At 38.4% G+C, this 21,279-nt stretch overlaps 1 protein-coding gene across 13 annotated transcripts in view; it reads left to right on the top strand.

The window, feature by feature from the left end:
• BBX (BBX high mobility group box domain containing) overlaps positions 1-21,279 on the top strand; it is a 281,580-nt gene that overhangs the window by 236,257 nt on the left and 24,044 nt on the right. For all 13 annotated transcript variants that reach the window (XM_079921627.1, XM_079921626.1, XM_079921624.1 and 10 more), the window contains 3 exons: positions 7,059-8,067; positions 9,094-9,232; positions 12,930-13,078. In XM_079921627.1, coding sequence (XP_079777753.1) covers positions 7,059-8,067; positions 9,094-9,232; positions 12,930-13,078 — 1,297 coding nt within the window. The remainder of the gene's footprint in view (positions 1-7,058; positions 8,068-9,093; positions 9,233-12,929; positions 13,079-21,279) is intronic.

The following is a 21,279-nucleotide window of genomic DNA, read 5'->3' as shown; positions in this document are numbered from 1 at the left end:
CCTCCCTGAACTCAGGGACAGGAAAAATAATCCCTCCATTTTATCTCATCCCTTCAGTATCTTTATTGATTTTTTTTTTCCTTTGCAACCAATTTGAAGAGGATAGTTTTTTATATGTCTGTCCCATGTGTACATCCAAAGGATCTGGGTTTCAACATAATGATTTTTGTTTTTCTTTTGGGAATGATTTACATTTCTTCTAGCACATCACTATCAGGCCACTCTGACTACGCGAAACAGTAAAAAACTTCTGTGTGGTTTCGGTTGTCAGAGGTAAAGTTAAAATATTGGTGATTAATTTTCACTGGTGCTCCTGGGAACCGTAACTAAGGACAGTGTGATCACTGGTCTAGGCCAAACAGCAGCATGGTCATAATTAGCATTGTTTTTTATAGACTCGTTAACTCTTTCCTGGTATTAATCAGAATGCATTTTAGATTCATCATTTACCTCGGAATTAATGAACCGTTCAATTCAACACAATTATCTGTTGAATGTCTTCATTTTTTTACTAGGATATTCTTGGAGGAGAATACAAAGGTGAACAGGATACATTTTGTGCCCCTGCCCCCGGAAGTTACAGTTATTACAAATAGGGGCTTCCCTGGTGGCGCCGTGGTTGAGAGTCCGCCTGCCGATGCAGGGGACACGGGTTCGTGCCCCGGTCCGGGAGGATCCCACATGCCGCGGAGCGGCTGGGCCCGTGGGCCATGGCCGCTGAGCCTGCGCGTCCGGAGCCTGTGCTCCGCAACGGAAGAGGCCACAGCAGTGAGAGGCCCACGTACCGCAGGAAAAAAAAAAAAATAGAGTAGTTCCTGAGGAAATAAACGATATATATCAAATATTTATGCCCAGCATTTGATTGAAAACATTAACATTTTAACTTCTTTGAATACAGCCATGGGAATTCCATCCAGAAGGTGTCCTGCACATGATTTTCCATTCTCACTTTTTTTTTTTTTTTTTTTTTTTGTGGTACACGGGCCTCTCACAGTTGTGGCCTCTCCTGTTGCGGAGCACAGGCTCCGGACGCGCAGTCTCAGCGGCCATGGCTCACGGGCCCAGCCGCTCCACGGCATGTGGAATCTTCCGGGACCGGGGCATGAACCCATGTCCCCTGAATCGGCAGGCGGACTCTCAACCACTGCGCCACCAGGGAAGCCCCCATTCTCACTTTTAAAGAAGGTTATTGTTCAATTTAAAATAATAACAGAAGAATAAATTGTCATTTACTAAAGCATGTTCTGTTTCAAGGCCTGATTAACAACCAACCCTCTCTCTACAAAGGGCAAGTTGGCCAATTAATAACAGACATTAATTCTGTGCTTCCCACAGTGCAGTTTTATTCACTTGAGTTCACATTGATTTATGTTCTTTTGTGTCCACTGTGTGCTTCTCTATGTGCACTCCGTGCATATGTACATAATGTAGTTTGTGTGTGCTTTCCTAGGTCCCACTAAAGTGTTGATATATGGACCCAAAAGTAGATGTGAGTAGATAATGCTTGTACCCAAAAGTAGAACTGAGCTTGGTTATATGTTTAATAAGAGTTGCTTCTTGAAAGATAATTGATTTAAGATCTTTCTGAATCTAATTTTGTTGTATATGGTTTTCCCCGCGGATATAGAATCATTCAACCCTAGAATGAAAAACTGGAGCAAAGCAGTTAGTCTACCAGGGCTATGATGTGCTGTTAATGAGACAGTACGAATATTACTACTACTAATAATAGCCAGCATTTATCCTACATGACATTAAGCCCCAAAGGGATGGTTGTCACAATACATTATTCTTGCTCTGTGCTAGACACTATTTTAAGTACTATACATGTGCAATTCATTGAACCTCACAGTATTCCTAAGGCAAGTACTATGTTAACATCCACATTCCGTAGATTGAGAAACAGGCACAGAACGGTTTAGAGAAAAGGAGCTTAATTGGTGGCAGAGTCAGTCTGTTGTCATAGACAATCTCTCTAGAATCCCTGCCTTTTGAAACTGCCTCTCAATATAAAATTTGTTCACATCTCAGAGTGATGGCATCTTCTAAGAGTTACTACATCCATAGCTGTTCCTGGGCTCTGTTTATGTCATGTGAAAAATACAGACTATTAATTCCTAGACACTTTTTTTTTTTTTTTTTTTTTTGCGGTATGTGGGCCTCTCACTGTTGTGGCCTCTCCCGTTGCGGAGCACAGGCTCCGGACGCACAGGCTCAGCGGCCATGGCTCACGGGCCCAGCCGCTCCGCGGCATGTGGGATCTTTCCGGACCGGGGCACGAACCCGTGGTCCCCTGAATCGGCAGGCGGACTCTCAACCACTGCCCCACCAGGGAAGCCCTCCTAGAAACTTTTGAAAATTATTTTTAATCATGTTTGAACTCATAGAAAAGAAGATGAAAACTGGGAATTATTGAAGTCTCCCCCCACCCCCCAAAGTTATTGTCTAATGTGCTTCCCCAGAATCCCTGTACCCTGTATGCTGGCTTATATCCCAGGTGGCTACAGACTGCCTTTCCTGGGTTCCTGTGTCCCCTGATTTCTAGCTGGGTTCAGCCAGTGGGAGACACTGGCAGAAGATTAGGGGATGGGAGGACGAGAGAGGCTGGGATGTGTAAGGAAGGGGTGAGGAGGGGGTGGGAGTAAGCAAAGGCATCATCTCGTCCATGTATCCAGCTCCCTCCAGATTGGCCCACCACAGGTCTATCTTCCACCAGGGACCTAGCCCCTGGGCTTCGTAACGCTCCTTCCGCCATTTGTCCCTACTGTGCCTTCCTGCTGTTGCTAATCCCTGGGTTACCTCACGACCTCCTGTTCTGGTATCCTTGTGTAATTAATTTATTCCCTGCATTAAATTCCCTTGGCTAGATATGCTTTAAGTTGTTTCTGTTTGCATAGTTACACCCTGACTGGTGCACAAGCCATCCTCATTTTTTATTTTGTATGCTTATAAAATAGGCTATGAGAATGCTAATGGCATACTGTACCCAGATTTCAGCAAAACTTCTGACAGACATCTTATGATGTCCTTGTAAACAAAATAGGGGGAGTTTAGACTGGATTATTAAACATTCTTAGATTGCTGGAGCTTATTAATGTTCAAATCAACCTGATGAAAGGGCTCTAGAGGTTTGCCAGAACGCTCTGTCCTTGGCCATGACCTACTCAACTTTATTACCAAAGATTTAGACAAAGACGTAAAAAGCAACTTTATCAAATGTGTCTATAACACAAAGCTGGAAGGTAATTTAACTCAAATTTTGAAAAGATATACTTTGTAAGGAAAAATGGAAACTCTTGCATCTAGTTACAAAAAGTATAAAGATACAGAATGGGAGAGACCAAGCTTCCCAGTATAGTATGTGGGTAATCCAGGATTTTAATTGACCACAAGCCCAATACAAGCCAGAAGTTTTGACCTGTTTTTTTAAAAACAGGTGGGATATCATATATTAACGCATATATGTGGAATCTAGAAAAATGGTATAGATGATCTTATTTGCAAAGCAGAAATAGAGACACAGACATAGAGAACAAATGTATGGATACCAAGGAGGAGGGGAGGTGGGATGAATTGGGAGACTGGGATTGACATATATACACTACTATGTATAAAATAGGTAACTAATGAGAACCTACTGTATAGCACGGGGAACTCTACTCAATGCTCTGGGGTGACTTAAATGGGAAGGAATCCAAAAAAGAGAGGATATATGTATATGTATAGCTGATTCACTTTGCTGTACAGCAGAAACTAACCCAACATTGTAAAGCAACTATACTCCAGTAAAAATGAATTAAAAATAAAAACAGTGGGGCAAGTTCATCTTTGGTTCTCATTAGAAGATTAGTGTCCTTATCAACTGACAAATAGCTCCACTTTTCATCTAGAGTATTACAGAAAGGCTAGGAACTTAATCTAAAATACTGCTAAATTGAAACATCATTGTTTTCCAGCCCTTATAAGCTTTATGTCATTTATGAGTTTTATTTGCACACATTTGTTTACTTTTGCCTGGCAACAACCCAGCGGAGGATGATGTACTGTTAACGATTTCTCAGCCTTTATATCCTCATGTGGGTTCAGGTATAAGCTACCTGCCTAGCTCACTGTGTGGCCTTAGGCAAGCAAGTATGGTGCTTGCACAGAAACCCAGCTTATTTCAATAAAGTCCATTCTCACTTCAGGACAACCATACTGCATCTGGATAAGAGGGACCCAACTTTTGAAAGGTTGGGAAGCCTTTACATATAATGAGCAGTTGTTCCAGGGGAAGAGACTCACGGGAACATAAAGTCTATCTTCTAGGATTTAAAAGTCTGTCACATGAGAGAAGGAGTGGATTAATTTAAGTGACTTCAGGGAACAACCAGGACTGGTAGGATTTATAGATTTTTGCTCAATATTTTAAAAATTTCAAACAGCATTGCCCTCTAATATGGTCACTGTCTTTGTGCAAAAAGTTGTATAACTCTCAGGACTTTTATAATAAAATGACTTGCTACATTAGGAAGAATGTTAAATTAGATAACATTAGATAAGATAATTAGGTAAGTCTAGAGTGACACCAACTCTGAGAGTTTGATTTGTGTTTATTTGGGGGTTTGGTTAGTGAGAATTGTAGTTATTAGTTTTATTTTTATAGCTTAACTTCCAGCCATGTAATTGTTTTTCTTATAATTTAGAATTAACATGCTCTATTTATGAAAAAACTTTAAGAGCCTGAGACAAGGAAGTAAAGCATGACTAGTGTTCGGGGTAATTACCTTCCCAAGAAATATTATGCTGTGTCCCAGAATATGTCCCCAGAGAGAATGTCTGCATTTGTTCCATTTCATTCCTAGCTGTAGAATCCTGTCAGGGGTGATGAGGAGAATTGTTTTGAAATACATTGAAGCTGAGAATAGAGTTTTCAAAGTGTTATTGGGTTTGCTAAGATGAACCTGTGCAAATGCAAACCGTTGGCAAAATCAGTGCTTGTGTGGCAAAGGTCCCTAAAGTGACTTATTAAAGGCCACCAGAGTGATAGTGATTGAAAACTATAAAATTCACCTTGAGGATGCCTTTCTAGCCTTCTTCTAGCATAGTCTCTCTCCCCACATGGGATAGTTAGATTCATGAAGGACTAGGATAATTGAGAAAGGAAAATAAAAATTATTCCAAAATTGATACAAAAACAGCAAATCTCCCCTGAGAATAAAGCATGCAGGGAAGATGATATGTATCCCAGTGTTTCAGAATTAATTTAACGTTTTGCTTTGATCTTCTTTCTGGTTAGGTTTAATAAAAGGAAGTTCTCAGTCTTCATAACTGCTTGCTGAGGTCTAAAAGTTAACTTACATGATTTCCTGAAAAAGGCAGCTCTGTTGTGAATTCATGATATTACACATCTTCCCTCTGAATGATCCTGAAGGGCTGGGTACTCTTGTCATGTTCATTTTTTAAAAAAAACCTTGCACTGTCTGCCTCCTCCCGCCCCTTCTCCAGCTTCTTGCGAGACTTACTAATCATAACATAATTCTCATGGAAGGATTTGAGATATACTGAAAGTACTAAGGGAAAAAATGAGGTAAAATAGTATCTGATGTTTAATTCAATGTATTATCCATTTAAAAAATGAATTTTATAGCTGTTAACAATCTCTGACAACTTGCCATTCCATAAAATGGTTATTTTTCTTTTAAAACAGATCAGTTTCCTACTCATGTACTTGATTAGGGGGGTTCAGCAAGCCCTAATAATCTTTTTTCCTCTAAATTGACAGTGCAGAGTAGATAAAATGAGTAATGGTTAAGAATTCCTCTGCTGCCGTTGGCTTCATCAGCCTTGTAGTGACTCGTGATGAATCCCTCCGAGGGGCTGGTGGGCTGGGGTGGAAGCTGTCAGGAATCATGGGACAGACCTTTTTGATCTTTGCACCTTTAGTGTCCCCCACTGAGCCTAGCACCGGGGAGCCTTACGGGGAGTGTTTTTGAATGAAAAGCCAGGTACTGAAAATGAATTTTACAATGAGCTGTAATTTCCTCTTTTAGAAAATAGCTTTTAGATTGCAGTTTCAAGGTACATAGTTGCTGGAGAGGAAGATGGCGAGTTTCTCCTTTAATGTCCTATATGTGAAATTTGGGGAGTTTAAAAACTTAACCGAATTGCTTGCAGATGTGTTTGGGGGCTCAAAATTTTTCAGATTTTAGGGAAAATGATGCAGTGTGTGTATCTTACAGTATGCCATTAATTCCCCTAATATATATTCAAATTCATGGAGACTTAATAGCAAAAACATGAATAGTCACATTAAGTCAGATAAAAGTTCTGGTCAGAATTTGCAGCCAGGTAAGTTTGGATCAGATCAAGTTTGCCATCAAATGGATTTAAAAAAAAAACAACCACCCCCCACTTATTTTTCAGAGCTTTTGTGATCTTTCAGGTTATCTTTTGGCATTTGTGGACCTATAATGTTTTGTTCATTAACCAGAACCTTCTGTAGATCTTTAGTGAATCATCTTATCATTTCTAATTTTAAGCAGGTAGATAGAAATTGTTGCTATTTCTCTCATTTCCCCAAGGAAAAAGAAAAGGTAAATATCTGAATAGAGTTTGGGGATTATTTACTAAGTACTGCCATATGTGCATCATCTCACTTAGACCTCACAGGATCCTCTGAGACAACAATTATCAGTTTTATTTTACAAAGACAACAGAGGAATGAGGACTGAAATGACTCATCCTAGGTGCAGAGTTAGCAAGTAGCAAAATTAAGACTCAAACTCAGGTCTTTCAGTTCTAGATCCCATCCTTCTTTTACCAAATCTTGTTTTCAGAGGAAACCTTCATGAGAAGCTGGAAAGTGAGAATTTGAGTATATACTCCTCTAGAGTTGAATGAATATATTACAAAGCCTTTTATTAATTTGAATAATTTAAGTTACTTTGGCAGAAGTGGACTTGTAAAGTTTGAAGTTTGTTTTGATTATTTTTTAAAAGAATGTAATTTAAAAGTTTAAGCTAGTTTCAAGTATAGAATAATGTATTTTGTTTGTTCTCTCATGTTTAACTGTTTAGATGTGCCTGGCATCAGAGGGGGTGAAAATGGAAGAATCAAAGCTAATAAAAGCAAAAGAATCAGATGGCGGAAGAATTAAAGAATTGGAGAAGGGCAAGGAAGAAAGAGAAATAAAAATGGAGAAAATAGATGAAGCCAGGTTACAGAAAGAAGCAGAATTTGAAAAATCAGCTAAGGAAAATGTAAGAGATTCTAAGGAATTAAGAAATTTTGAGGAGCTGCGAATGGATGATATAATGGGTATAAAAATGGAAGCTCCCAAAGAAATTAAAAAGGAAGAATTAGAGGAAGATCAAAAGTGTAGTCACTTCCCTGATTTTTCTTACTCTGCCAGTAGCAAGATCATAATAAGCGATGTTCCCAGTAGAAAGGATCACATGTGCCATCCTCATGGAATTATGATCATTGAGGATCCCACAGCATTAAGCAAACCAGAAAAGCTAAAAAAGAAAAAGAAGAAAAACAAAATGGATCGACATGGAAATGATAAATCCACACCCAAGAAGACTTGCAAAAAGAGGCAGTCCTCGGAATCTGATATCGAGAGTGTCATGTACACCATTGAAGCTGTTGCAAAGGGAGACTGGGGCATCGAGAAGCTTGGAGAAACCCCTCGCAAGAAGGTCCGCACGTCCTCAAGTGGCAAGGGAAGCATTTTGGATGCCAAGCCACCAAAGAAGAAAGTGAAATCAAGAGAGAAGAAAATGTCAAAGGAGAAATCCTCAGACACCACCAAAGAGTCAAGACCTCAAGATTTTATCAGTATTTCTGCCAGCAAGAACATTTCTGGTGAGGTGCCAGAGGGTATAAAAGCAGAACCATTGACCCCTACGGAGGATGCATTACCACCCAGCCTATCGGGACAGGCCAAGCCTGAGGACAGTGACTGTCACAGAAAAATAGAGACTTGTGGCTCCCGGAAATCCGAGAGGTCTTGCAAAGGTGCTCTTTATAAAACCCTGGTGTCTGAGGGTATGCTCACCTCTCTGCGAGCTAATGTTGACAGAGGTAAGTGACGTCCCTAAATCTGAAAAGAACATGGAAACCTAGCAGAATTTCTCCTTTAAACGTATTGAAAAGAACCACAGTGAAGAACAGTATAGTATCAAAATAATATTTTACATTTGTACAATTCTTTACAGTTTTTCGATTATATACATTTGTCATTTTACCTATATGTTTTTAGCACCATTAAGGGGAGTTTCTATTCACTTTGTACGTGGTTCTCAGAATATAAGTGTTCAAAGTTACTCCAACCTTTTTTTTTACTGGTGTTGGCTGGCTTTTTGTTTTGAAGGATCAGTATTGCATGTGTAGAGCTCTTAAGTCTGGTTTTTAAAATTGATGGTAATAATTTTCTGAAACAAGCAGATATGTTTGACAGAATCTTGACCTGTAGACTCTAGAAGCAAATAACTTATCTGGCCCTCCCCACGAGGTAATCAAAACTGTAGTTGAAGTGAAGAGCTCTTTGAAACATAACAGTATCCAGAAACCAGTTAATATATATACCTTTATTCCATAGAGTGTTTCATATAAATTCATCTATTTTAAAATATAGTATCTGGCTAGGGGACTACCTGTTGCCAAGCTAAATTCCAACTATAGAGATGTGTGAAAATAGGTCTAACAAGTCCTGAATGAAGATCCTTGAGAGTACATAGTTCTCCAGGGATGTCATTCCAGTAAGTCTTGGGGAAATTAGAATTAATAGTGCATACCAGAAAAGGGCTCCCACACCTCAGGCTGATTATCTAATGGAAAAATTAGTAGTATTGATAGTTAGTCTGTCTCATGAGTCATGTAGCACCTGCTATGATGAGATTGTGGATCTCAGAGTCTGTAAGTTACTTTTTTGCATGTTCTGTTATTAAAGGTGGTCCATCAGGAATCACTCTGAGGAATCTGAAATAGTTACAAATGGCATCATGCAAATGATACCTAAGGGGTCAAGAGATCACTTGTGAAGCAACTAAGATGATTTCCCTTCCATCCCAATATACCAAGCACACTCTTTCTTTTGAATTTCCTTAGGGAAACGAAGCTCAGGAAAAGGAAACTCCTCTGATCACGAAGGGTGTTGGAATGAAGAAAGCTGGACATTTAACCAGAGTGGGACCAGTGGAAGCAAGAAGTTCAAGAAGACAAAGCCAAAGGAAGACTCTCTCCTTGGGTAAGTGTCTGTGAGCACAGTCAGACACACAGCACAGACCCCAAATGTGGTGGTATTTTCAAGGTAAACAGATCACTAACTGCTTGTTCTTGGAGTATCCAGTCAGCACCTCCTGCCGTCTTAGTAAGCACATGAAGGAACACAAATCAAGTGTATCGCATGATTCCTGCTGTTAGCATGGTTGTGTGAGTGATAGTGTCATTCATGTTTTAAGTATAGTACAAAATGTGTAGATTTTAGACTTAGGCCTGAGTTTGAACGGAGGTCCATCTTGTATTAGTGGCGTTACATTATATATGTTTTACATTTACAATACATCTCCAGGATGCATTTCTCATCTGAAATTTATGATGGATATTATATACGTATGTTTATACTTTGCTCATTTTACATACTGTATGTACTTCATTTAATATTTCTGAAGGTTATGTACATGTTTATAAAATAATGACAGCTGAAAATGTAGATAAAATTATGTTTCTACCTCTGACTTTGTTTTGTGTAAGCTATGTTCTAATGCTCTGAGATTAAAATATTAGATTAAGTATTCTCTTGATACAGAGAATATTCAGCAATTAATTATGTATTAAAATGCAGTATCAAGAAAGAGCATACATCAAGATAAAATCATTAAGAATTATTTCATTTTTTATGGGCTTCCCTGGTGGCGCAGTGGTTGAGAGTCCACCTGCCAATGCAGGGGACACGGGTTCGTGCCCCGATTTGGGAAGATCCCACATGCCGCGGAGCGGCTGGGCCCGTGAGCCATGGCCACTGACCCTGCACGTCTGGAGCCTGTGTTCTGCAACGGGAGAGGCCACAACAGTGAGAGGCCCGCGTACCACAAAAATAAATAAAAATAAATAAAAAGTTAAAAAAAGGGCTTCCCTGGTGGCGCAGTGCAGGGGGCATGGGTTCGAGCCCTGGTCTGGGAGGATCCCACATGCCACAGAGCAGCTAGGCCCGTGAGCCACAACTACTGAGCCTGCGCTTCTGGAGCCTGTGCTCTGCAACAAGAGAAGCCACGATAGTGAGAGGCCCACGCACCGCGATGAAGAGTGGCCCCCGCTTGCCACAACAAGAGATAGCCCTCGCACAGAAACGAAGACCCAACACAGCAAAAATAAATTAATTAATTAATAAAACTCTAAAAAAAAAAGAATTATTTCATTTTTTATTATATAAAACAGACTCCTAATACCAATCTTAACAGAAAGCATTTTGTTAGGAGATTCACTACTTTATATTGGTGAAGAAATCATCTGTATATTCAGTTGTACTGCTTTAAAATTCCTTTGAGATTTCTCATTAGCCCAATTTGAAAAGAATACATTGACTAGAAATAAGTACATTTTAATATATTTTCCATATTTTTTCATAAGTATGTTAGAGGCATGCAAATTTTATGCATTTGGGAGTATTATACTTGGTTTATCCATAAATATTTGCATTTCTTTTTGTGGGATAGTGTACTTTTTCAACTGGACGTTACAGTGCTTTAAGGTCTGGTTAATCTTAAGGCCCTCATCATACAGTGGGAGGGTGGAAATTATTTCTTGTGATGATGATTCCTCAATATTATATATATCGAGATGATATATTTATAATTTTATATATTTTGTTTCTAACGTTTTTAAAAGTCCAAAGTAGTTCAAATTAGTTTTGCTGACATTATGCTTAAAGAATGACATGAAAATCCTCACATTTGTCATTGTCAAATACAAAAGTATTTGCATGATTTTCTTAAAAAGTGACAATTGAGCATCAGGACCAGTGCGCTATATCTCCTGGAACTACCAGTGCCCTGTGGGTCTGCAAACTGAGAAGGAAGCAGGTCTTGTTGCAAACAATATGAAGGCCAGGGGAATTAAGCCAGCATGAAGGCTCCCCAGCAGAAAGTTCTCTGGTGCTTCCATTCAAAACTGCTGAAGCTATGAGAGAGAGATTTTTACCAGTCTTCTTTGAGGAAGAAGAAAAGTGAAACAATCTTTTGAAAATCTGTTCCTGAAAAGAGATTGGGATGTGGGGTATTTTTTTTTTGTTTTAATCATTTCTAAGGAAGCCACATGTATTTAACTGGGAGTGTGGTTTTCTGCAGGCTAAATCGGTGATAAAACTCTGATCTTTCCTCTTCTCCCTTCTATACAAATTGGCCTATCAGAATCAGACTATCTGGGTTTGCTTTGTTTGGAACATGCCACCATAGTTCATGAGCAGTGAAAAATGCCAGATCCTGTCAGTCTTCTCTGAGATTTCTAAATGAGCATTTTAAACCTTTTTATTGCAGAAAGTGTGCTCCCTGTTTAGTTAACTATAGCCAAGGAAAATTCACTCAGTATTGGCAGTTCTACTTTTATAGACTTCTCCACGAAAAACATAGGTAATTATTCTAGTTGAAAAAAGAAAGGACCTAAGGAGTTACAGCTTGCATTTTCGTATTTTTCTTTTGGTTATCCAGAGTATCTGAAAAATTTACGACTTATAGATAGCTTTCTGACAGCATCTGATTAGTATCAGATAGTATCTGATTTTCCATTAGTATAAATATTTATTAACTGAAATGAGAAAAGACAGTTTTATTAAGGGAGGAACATCACTCCCACCCACCACCCTTCACTGCTTTGTTAGAACTTAGTAGTGGCCTTTTTCAGTTGGCCATTCTGATGGTCATCTGACTGTCTTATCTCTGCTCCCAATTCCTGTACATTTCTCCAAAACTGAGAATAGTCTTAAGTGGACACACCTCAAGGACATCCCTCAGGTAGCAGCCTAACACGTTAACTTCTTGTAAGTTGGTACTCAAAGCTGCTCTCTTCTCAGTACGCTTTCCATTTTCCATCTACCAAGCACAGCAGTTCTGCAGCTTCTCCCATCTGTTTGGGTTGCATCTTAGCTAATAAGTCTCACTATAAATGAAAGCCAGCAGCTAGCCTAGGATCCAGCAGGCATACTGCCATTGCTGTGAGGGGGACTTACAGACAGTCAAAAGCAACCCAAGGATTTCCCAACTTTGCTGGTGGCTTGCTGGTGGCATTTATGAAGTCATTTGTGGTTTGCGTTAAGGCAATGTTGCCTCTCTGCCAGTTGTGTTCTTTGAAAATTGGCTTTACTTTTTTCACTGAGTATCTTGTCCTCATCCTGGTCAACTGCCCAGAATTTTTTTCTAATATTCAGAATATTTGTTTGCATTTTCTTTGTGTGTGTATATTTTAATCACGTACTAGTCAATAATTTTTTTAAATTAAGCTTACAAAATTACCAATATACCATACTGTCAGTAAGCTTGCATACACACACACACACACACACACACACACACACACACACGAGAATCTTTAGAATGAGAAACTTGTCTGGATGGAATATGCTTTGTATTGAACTTAATGAAAAATTCCCACGCCAATGGAAAGAACAGCAAATTCTCCACTTTAAAAAATATTCTGCTATTTTTATATAATGTTTCTACTTTTCTAAGGTAATAACCTGTTGTATGAGTTTATGAAGAAAATTGTGTTGGTAAATCTCAAGCATTTCTGAAAAGATGTTTTTTGTCCTTGCACAGAATTTATTAATAATGCCCTAATTCTTAGGGACCCCATTTTCAAATGGAATATCTTTAAATATATCTTAGATCATTTTCTGTTTAAATATTTACATCATGTGCTGATTGATTCTATCCCCTCCCCTCTTTTATTAGCTCAGCAAAGCTGGATGAAGAATTTGAAAAGAAATTCAACAGCCTCCCTCAGTATAGTCCTGTTACATTTGACCGGAAATGTGTACCTGTCCCAAGAAAAAAGAAGAAGACTGGAAATATGTCCTCAGAACCGACTAAAACCAGCAAAGGTTAGATGTGTGCTGTACTTTCCTGCAGTGTGGTCAGAATCTAACTGAAGCCTCTTCTCAGCGTTTGCAGCTCCCTTTAGATAACGTAACTGGGTTTACAGTTGAAGCAGCGAGTTGGAATTTCAGGTTGCTTTCCAAGATTATCTTGGTTCCTGCCTTACTTCTCTCTCTCTTCTTTCCTTCCTAAGTCTCTTCAGCCTTTGTCCTTTGGCATCTCAGCCTATACATTTGCCCATAAGTGTGTAGCTCTTTTGAAAGTGTTATACATGGTCTTCGACCTCCTGCTCTCCAGAATTCAGATTGGGAATGTTGAGCTTCTCTTGAGCAGAAACTGCTGGCTGAGCCTAATTCTTCTGTTCCCTGTCTGTCTGCAACAGGTTGGACTCTGGGGTAGTGAAATCCTTCCATTCACCTAATAGGGAGACTCTATTCTTTACTGGCAGTGTGAATCAAATGAAAATAAAACTCCCTGTAATACTCTGGCAATATAATTTTTATTGGTTTCGTTAAATTTAGAAAAATGCTGTGTTTTCAAGAATATCAGATTCTCCTCTGTGTATATCAAGGAAGCTTTTTAAATTATCAGTTTGACTTGGGTGGATCTCAGCACTCATTAGGGGCAACACTGTAGTTCCTAGAGGGGTTTTATTTATTTATTTATTTTTGCGGTACGCGGGCCTCTCACTGTTGTGGCCTCTCCCGTTGCGGAGCACAGGCTCCGGACGCGCAGGCTCAGCGGCCATGGCTCACGGGCCCAGCTGCTCCGCGGCATGTGGGAGCTTCCCGGACCAGGGCACGAACCCGTGTCCCCTGCATCGGCAGGCGGACTCTCAACCACTGCGCCACCAGGGAAGCCCCTTAGAGGGGTTTTAAAGAGTGGGGGGTGCCTTTTCAGTGGTCTCAACACCTGGGACCACCATTTATTACATTTGTGGTGCAGGGGCTGGGGTTCTAAACATCCAAACCCACCCAGGACATTCAAGTACAATGAAGAATTGTCCTACCCTAAATGACAGTATTGCTCCCAGTGAGAAACTCGTCTTCTGATTTTACTTTAGGTCTAAAGGTTGATGGGCAAATATACCTCTAGTTTTCCATACAGATGTGAAAGACTTCTTTTGGTAGCTCTCCTGTAAGGGTAGTGAATGGAGAGATGAAGAACTAGTGTGGCCAAGGTTTTGTTACTTCCAGGATCGAATTCTGAGCAGGATTTGGTAGATTTCTCATAATTACCCTGTAAAAGAGGCTACCTGTTGCTTGCTTTATGGCAAATCAGATTAATTCTTTTGTGTGTGTGTTTTTTAGTTGGATAGATGGATAGATGATGACATATATCTTTACATAAATCTTGCCCAAATCTAGCAATCATGGATAATGATCAAAGATAAATGTTAATGAGGATATATAATTTCATAGATTTGGGGAAGTATATAAGGTATATATATATAGGGAAAAATTATGTCTGAAGAAACGTAAACCTTTTTCCCTCAAGACCTAAAACCCCCATTGTACACTGGAATTGAAACAACTGAGGAGACCTGTATCTCAGGATGAATCTGAAAGGTTGAAAAATATTCTCCCTTCATGATTAAAAGCAGGGAAGAATGTAAAAGTGATTTTAGATTTAGCTTGGCTTTCCGCTGTGGTTAATAAAAACAAGTCTAGTGAATAAAGAACTAAAAAAGAAACGTTGCATCACCAAGTCTGCTCATCTGGGAAAATAAAATAGGGTTGTTCTGAGATCTCCCAAGATACATAGGAAAGAAATAAAGCAGCTTGTTGACAGGTAGGTAGCTGAGCACTGTAATAGATTGCCAAATGAAATGACAGTCCTTGTGCCCTAGAGATATTTAGGAATAGGTAAAGTAGTCCATGAGCCCAAAGATGCCAGGTATCATCAGCCCCATAATTCTTGGATTTAAAGTTGCTGATAAATACCTGACAAGCTAATAAAATGGAACTTAACTGATTGCTGTACAGGATGTATTCTCTTCCTCCACTCCTTGCAGTTGGAGACATTCATTTTAGAGCTCTGAAGTTGGCCAAATTATCCTTCAGGGACAGTAACAGTAGATTTATCTTTGTAAAGCTATAAAACCCTGAAGTTAGAATGTATTTTCACGAGACCTGCTCTTGGGTCTTGGTTGTCTGTTATATGTTTTTCCTCTGCCAGCTGAGATTAACAGTATTTCTTTTGCTATGAAATAGCTTTTTGGAGTTTTGGATTATACTTTATACAGTATCACCTTAACTCTTCCATTATGCCTCTCAAGCCACAAAGTCCCTGGTTCTTATACAGGATATCAATAATTACATAGGTAGGAGGTCTGTCAAGGCTTTAGATTTTGCTCTGCATTCCGACTTGTGGAGCAAAATGTGATTAAAATAAAGCAGAAATTAAATAATATATTCTCTATTTAGCAAACTAAAGAAATAGTATTTGTGGCTGATTGTAATTTGGCATTAGCAGTGCCAGTGTACTATCCTACAAGTTATTAATGAAATTATCATACCAGCTGTGCTGTAATTGCCTGATCTTTAGAGGATAGAGGAGATTGTTTTCTTGGAGTCTAGACCCTTTGCATCTTTACATAATGAATCGTTCAAAGCAAACATTGTGAGTGAGATCATTAGTTCTTTAGTAAAGGAGCAAGTATTCATAGGAAACCCCATTTTTTCTCCCACAGTTTGCCATTTGTCTGTATTTTATTTTCTCCTATATTTGTTATTCAACACTTGTTACAATTTTTCCCTGCCTTATACTAGGTACTTTTTTAGCTCCTCCAGGTTATATGTATAGAATTTTTATGAAATGTAATTTCTAGAGGAAAATGATTTATATAGTTACATATCTCAAAATCATAGCACCTGCTTGGGCTTAACAATTCTGTTTTTCCAGTGGTCTTCTTATTTATATCTGTATTTCTAAGTAGTCTTCCCCTTTTCCATCGTCCTCTCCACTATCTCTGCCCTGTCCCTTGTGTCTATGTAATAGGTCTTGTCAGAAACTTTACAATAAAAAGGGATGAAAATAATTGTCACCTTCCTCCAAGGAGACTCAGACTACATTATAGTAGGCTTAGTATATAGATGATTTAGGAATATTGAACAAATATTCCTTTGCTTCTAAGAACAAATTATCCAGGAAATTAGAATCCATCTAACTCACAATGCAGGTCAGCTGAAGCAGCCCATTCCTACAGTGTTTTCTGGTTTCTCTCCCACAGTTACTTATATATATTCAAATGAAAGCTTTGAATTATAAATCTAAATTTAATTGTAACTTCTTAAGAGGTTTGTTTTGACACATTATTTTAAGTGTGTATTTACTCTTAATGTATGAAGCACTTTTTACAAAAGTTTCAGAAGTCGGACTGCTCTGTAAAATAGTAATTTTCAAGCAAAGTAGGGTCATGGAGAAAAAGTTAATTGAGTTCAATTTAGAGTGTTTAAATTATGCCTGAGCTTGACCCTTGACTTAATTTCTCCTCCCTTATTTCTTTATCTTTTCACATTGTTTTTTGCCCATTAACAAACATACTGTTGGTCGTTCTCATTTTTTTTTCCAATTCACACTTACACTGCAAGATTGAAATTTCAAATGGTTAAGGATTTGAGATTTTTAAAAATCACAGTGGAATAAAAGAAGCAGGTTTACAAAATGAAAGACTGAGGACAGGAACCCCTGTTTGGGTTTGAGCCAACCTGAAGATACTTTCTGTGCTCAAGAGCTGAAATGTGATGAAAGCCAGGCCATCCTTTCCTATCAGGAAGTGATAGCTTCCAGGTTGGGCAGAACTCTGTTTTTCGCCATGTAACTGAGAGTCTTCACTGCCACCAGACATTTTCTTGAACATGGTGACAGCACATTTGCATGTATAAAAGGTATACCTAGTATAATCCTGAGTTTTTTTTTTAAACAAGGCATGTATGTCTAGCGCACTAAGATGGCCCCTTCCCCTCAGTGAATCCTAACTTGATTGTGGCTGGTTTACTTGAACTTACTCCAGTCCACAGATTCATATGCCAAGCAGCCGGGAGCACTTTGGTATAAATTATTTTTTTTAATAAATTTATTTATTTTATTTATTTATTTTTGACTGTGTTGGGTCTTTGTTGCTGCGCATGGGCTTTCTCTAGTTGCAGTGAACAGGAGCTACTCTTCATTGCGGTGCACGGGCTTCTCATTGCGGTGGCTTCTCTTGCTGCAGAGCACGGGCTCTAGAGCACAGGCTCCGTAGTTGTGGCACACGGGCTTAGTTGCTCCCCGGCATGTGGAATCTTCCCAAATCAGAGCTCGAACCCATGTCCTCTGCATTGGCAGGCAGATTCTTAACCACTAGGCCACCAGGGAAGCTCTGCTATAAATTATTGCAAAGGAATTTGTTGTTTCACTGGTCATTCATCACTTATGTGTTCATTACAGAAATGACAGCCTAGTCTTAGAATAAACCTTTTTCCCTTTTTATAGCTTAAAAACATGAAACTATAGAAACTGGACATTAAGCCACCACCATTCTAGTTATGCTGAACACTTGTTTTCTATAATAGTTCTCCAGAGCAAGGTTCACTTAATTCACCTTACTTGCTGACCTTGAAAAGTTTTCATACCATGCTAATACTGAAGTGGCTCCTATGTCACTACACTTCTCAGCCAAAACATGTCCATTTTTCAGCAAACCATGAACAACATTAATGTTTTGGAAAAGTTATTGTTAATGTCTCTATGGCACCCTTCTTACCCGCTCAGATTGTGATTTGTCTCTGCTATTTTCTACCCAGCTGTGAAGTTGGGGTGCCAAAGAGTTTGATACCTTCAAAACACAGGTCATCCAGCCCCAAAATGTACGTGGAGTCCTAAGCTAGTTTATATGCCAGCAACAGGTGATTTTGTCATAAGGAAGTGGAAGCTGATACAGTCTTTAAAGAAATTTGGTAGGAAGATGAGATGAGATGGCATGGAAACATGAGATGGTGTTTTAGTGAAAGACAGTTGCCAGTTCTTTGCTTTCTGAATGATTCCTTCTAAAACTCTTTTCTCTGCTTTTGACTTCCTACCTTTTCCCTCCATGGACATATTTCTATGTTAATAGAATAATTAACTATGGAAAAATTCCTGGTAGGCAGGAATCAAATTGTTCACTTCTTGACTCTAAAACTACTGCTTTTCAGTGAATACCATCACATCTTATCTATTACTCCTTCAAGTTTGTCACTTTCTTTTTTATCTGAACTTGTCATTTGCTTAGATTTGTTTTATAGTTATAGTTTGGGGATGGCTAGCAGCAAGGAGGTTTAAAAATATAAGTTTACAAGGAGCTCTTCTATGTACTAAACCACCCTGGATGTTCTTTTTTTATGTTAAAATTGGCAAGCTCTATATTTAGTTTTGTCCTTAAATTATACTTTTTAGATTTGTCTGAGTATGGTTTGGTCTGAAAATATGTATTCTATTCTTCTTTCTTAACCCATTCCATACATCAAATCAGTTTGCTTCTGTGAACCACTTCCTTATCCCATTGTCCTCATGCACAGTGATGAACACAGAAATCATTCTCCCTGTGAGGCAATAGCTTATTATTATTAAATTATTTTCCTGTGGGTAAATCACTAGAATCCTTATGGTCCTGAGAAGTCTCAGAATTGTTTTTATGCTTTCTTCTTCTTCTGTTTTCTGTGATTACCCATGTGTCTGTCATTCATGTGCACTGGCCTGCAGTTTCCTAGATTGTATAAAATACATATGAGTAATTGCAAATGGACTATAGGGAATACGTATAATATTAGTGTAGATTGTATACATGATATATTTTCTTTGTATTTGTTAAATTTATTTTCTTTCCCTTTTTGCTCACTCCCCCCCCCACCTCCCCCAAAAAAACAAATAAGAAGTGTTTTCTGTTTCCATTTCAGATCACCACCACCCAATTCAGAAGTATTTGCTATTGGTTATTTAGGATGACTTGGTGTAGTCATCAAAAAACACTTATACACCTTTATGTTATCAGTAATCATAGCAAAAACTGTCATTTCTTGAGCTCTTTATTGATGCCATCAGTGTTTTAAGAGCTTTATTTATTTGTGCATGCAACAGTATTGTTGAGAATCAGTCATGTGTTAAGCACTGCTCTAGGCATGTAGAATATATCTGTGAATGAAAACAAAGAACCCTGCTGCCAGGGAGGTTACATTTTAGTGGGACCACCAGGAATAAACAAGCCTAAACAATAAGAAAAGTATATAATGTATCAGAAGGTGAGCAATGATATGGAAAAAAGAATAGTTTTGATAGAACAAGAAGGCCAAATATCAACAAAGAAGGAGAAGACTTGAACACTCTACAACAGCTAGACCTAACAGATATATATAGAATGCTCCACCCAACAACAGCATCATATACATTTTTCTCAGGTGGACATGGAACAGTCTCCAGAATACACAGTATGCTGGGACATTTAACAAACCAGTAAATTTAAAAGGATTGAAATAATTCAAATTATGTTTTCTGACCACAGCGGAATGAAATTAAAAATGAACAGCAGGAAAAAATTTAGAAAACTCAAAAATATGTGGAAATTAAGCAACACACTCTAAATAACCAAAAAGTCAAAGAAGAAATCAATAGGGAAATATGAAAATACTTTGAGATGAGTAAAATGAAAACACAGCATACTAAAATTTGTAGGATACAGCCAGAGCATTGCTTAGAGGGGAATTTATAGGTGTAAATGCATGTATTAAGGAAGAAGAAAGATCTCAAATCAATAACATAACCTGTCTTGAGACACTGTTAGAAGAACAAACTAAACCTAAAGGAAGTAGAAGAAAAGAAATAATAAAGATTAGAGAGGAGATTAATGAAATGAAATTAAAGAATAGGAAAACAATAGAGAAAATCATTAAAACCAAAAGCTAATTCTTTGAAAAGAACAACAAATTTGATAAATGTTTAGCTAGACTGACCAAGGGAAAAAGAAGACTCAAATCATTAGAATCAGAAATGAAATAGGGGCCATTACTACCGACCTTACAAAACTGGAAAGGACTATAAAGGAATACTATGAAAAGTTATATGCCGGTAAATTAGATAACCTACATGAAACAGACAATTACTAGAAGGACACAAACTACCTAAACTGACTTAAGGAGAAGTAGACAATCTGAATAGACCTATAGCTAGTGTAAAGATTGAATTTAGTAATCGAAAAAGTACCAGACCCAGATGGCTTCACCACTGAATTCTTCCAAACACTTAAAGAATTAATACCAGTTTTTCATAAGCTTGTCCATAACATTGGAAGAGGAGGGAACACTTCCCAAATCATTCTATGAGGCCAGTATTATACTAATGTCAAAACTAGACAAACATCACAAAAAAGAAAAATTGCAGACCACTATCTCTAACAGATATGGACACAGAAATCCTTAACAAAATACTAACAAAGTGAATTGATATAAGAAGAATTATATACCGTGACCAATTGGTATTTTACCCCAGGAATGCAGGGTTGGTTTAACATCCAAAAATCAGTTGATATAATTTACCATATCAGTAAAACAACAACAAAGAAAAATCCACAGGATCATCTCAATAGACGTAGAAAATGTAGAAAAAGCATTTGACAAAATGCAACACCTTTTCATGATTCACGTCCAACAAACTCAGAAATAAAAGGGAACTTATTAAACCTGATAAAAGACACCAAAAAAAAAAAAAAAGAAACCTCACAACTAGCATTATGCTTAATGGTGAAAGATTTGTTGCTTTCCCCCTAAGACAGGGAATAAAGACAAGGACGTTCACTCTCACCATTTCTATCCAACATTATAGTGGAGGTTCTAGCCAGGGCAGTCTGGGATAGGGAGAATACAGATGTCGGGAGGGGTGATAGCTAAAGAATATGGGATTTATTTTTGAGGTGGTAAAAATGTTCTAAAATTGATGGTGGCTGCAAATATTTGTGAATATAAAAACCATTTTATTGTATACTTTAGATAGGAGCACAGATAGTTTACCTCTGGCAGGAAGTCAGGGCATGTGGATGCAGACACTGGCAGCAGGAGCAGCTTACAGAGTTTCTAATTTTTTTTTTTTTTTTTTGCGGTACAAGTGCCTCTCACTGTTGTGGCCTCTCCCATTGCGGAGCACAGGCTCCGGACGCGCAGACTCAGCGGCCATGGCTCACGGGCCCAGCCGCTCC

This window comes from Stenella coeruleoalba (genome assembly GCF_951394435.1).
Source record: "Stenella coeruleoalba genome assembly, chromosome: 5".
Taxonomy (NCBI): domain Eukaryota; kingdom Metazoa; phylum Chordata; class Mammalia; order Artiodactyla; family Delphinidae; genus Stenella; species Stenella coeruleoalba.
The sequence above is the reverse complement of the archived record's forward strand: the minus strand, read 5'-3'. Positions and strand labels throughout refer to the sequence as shown.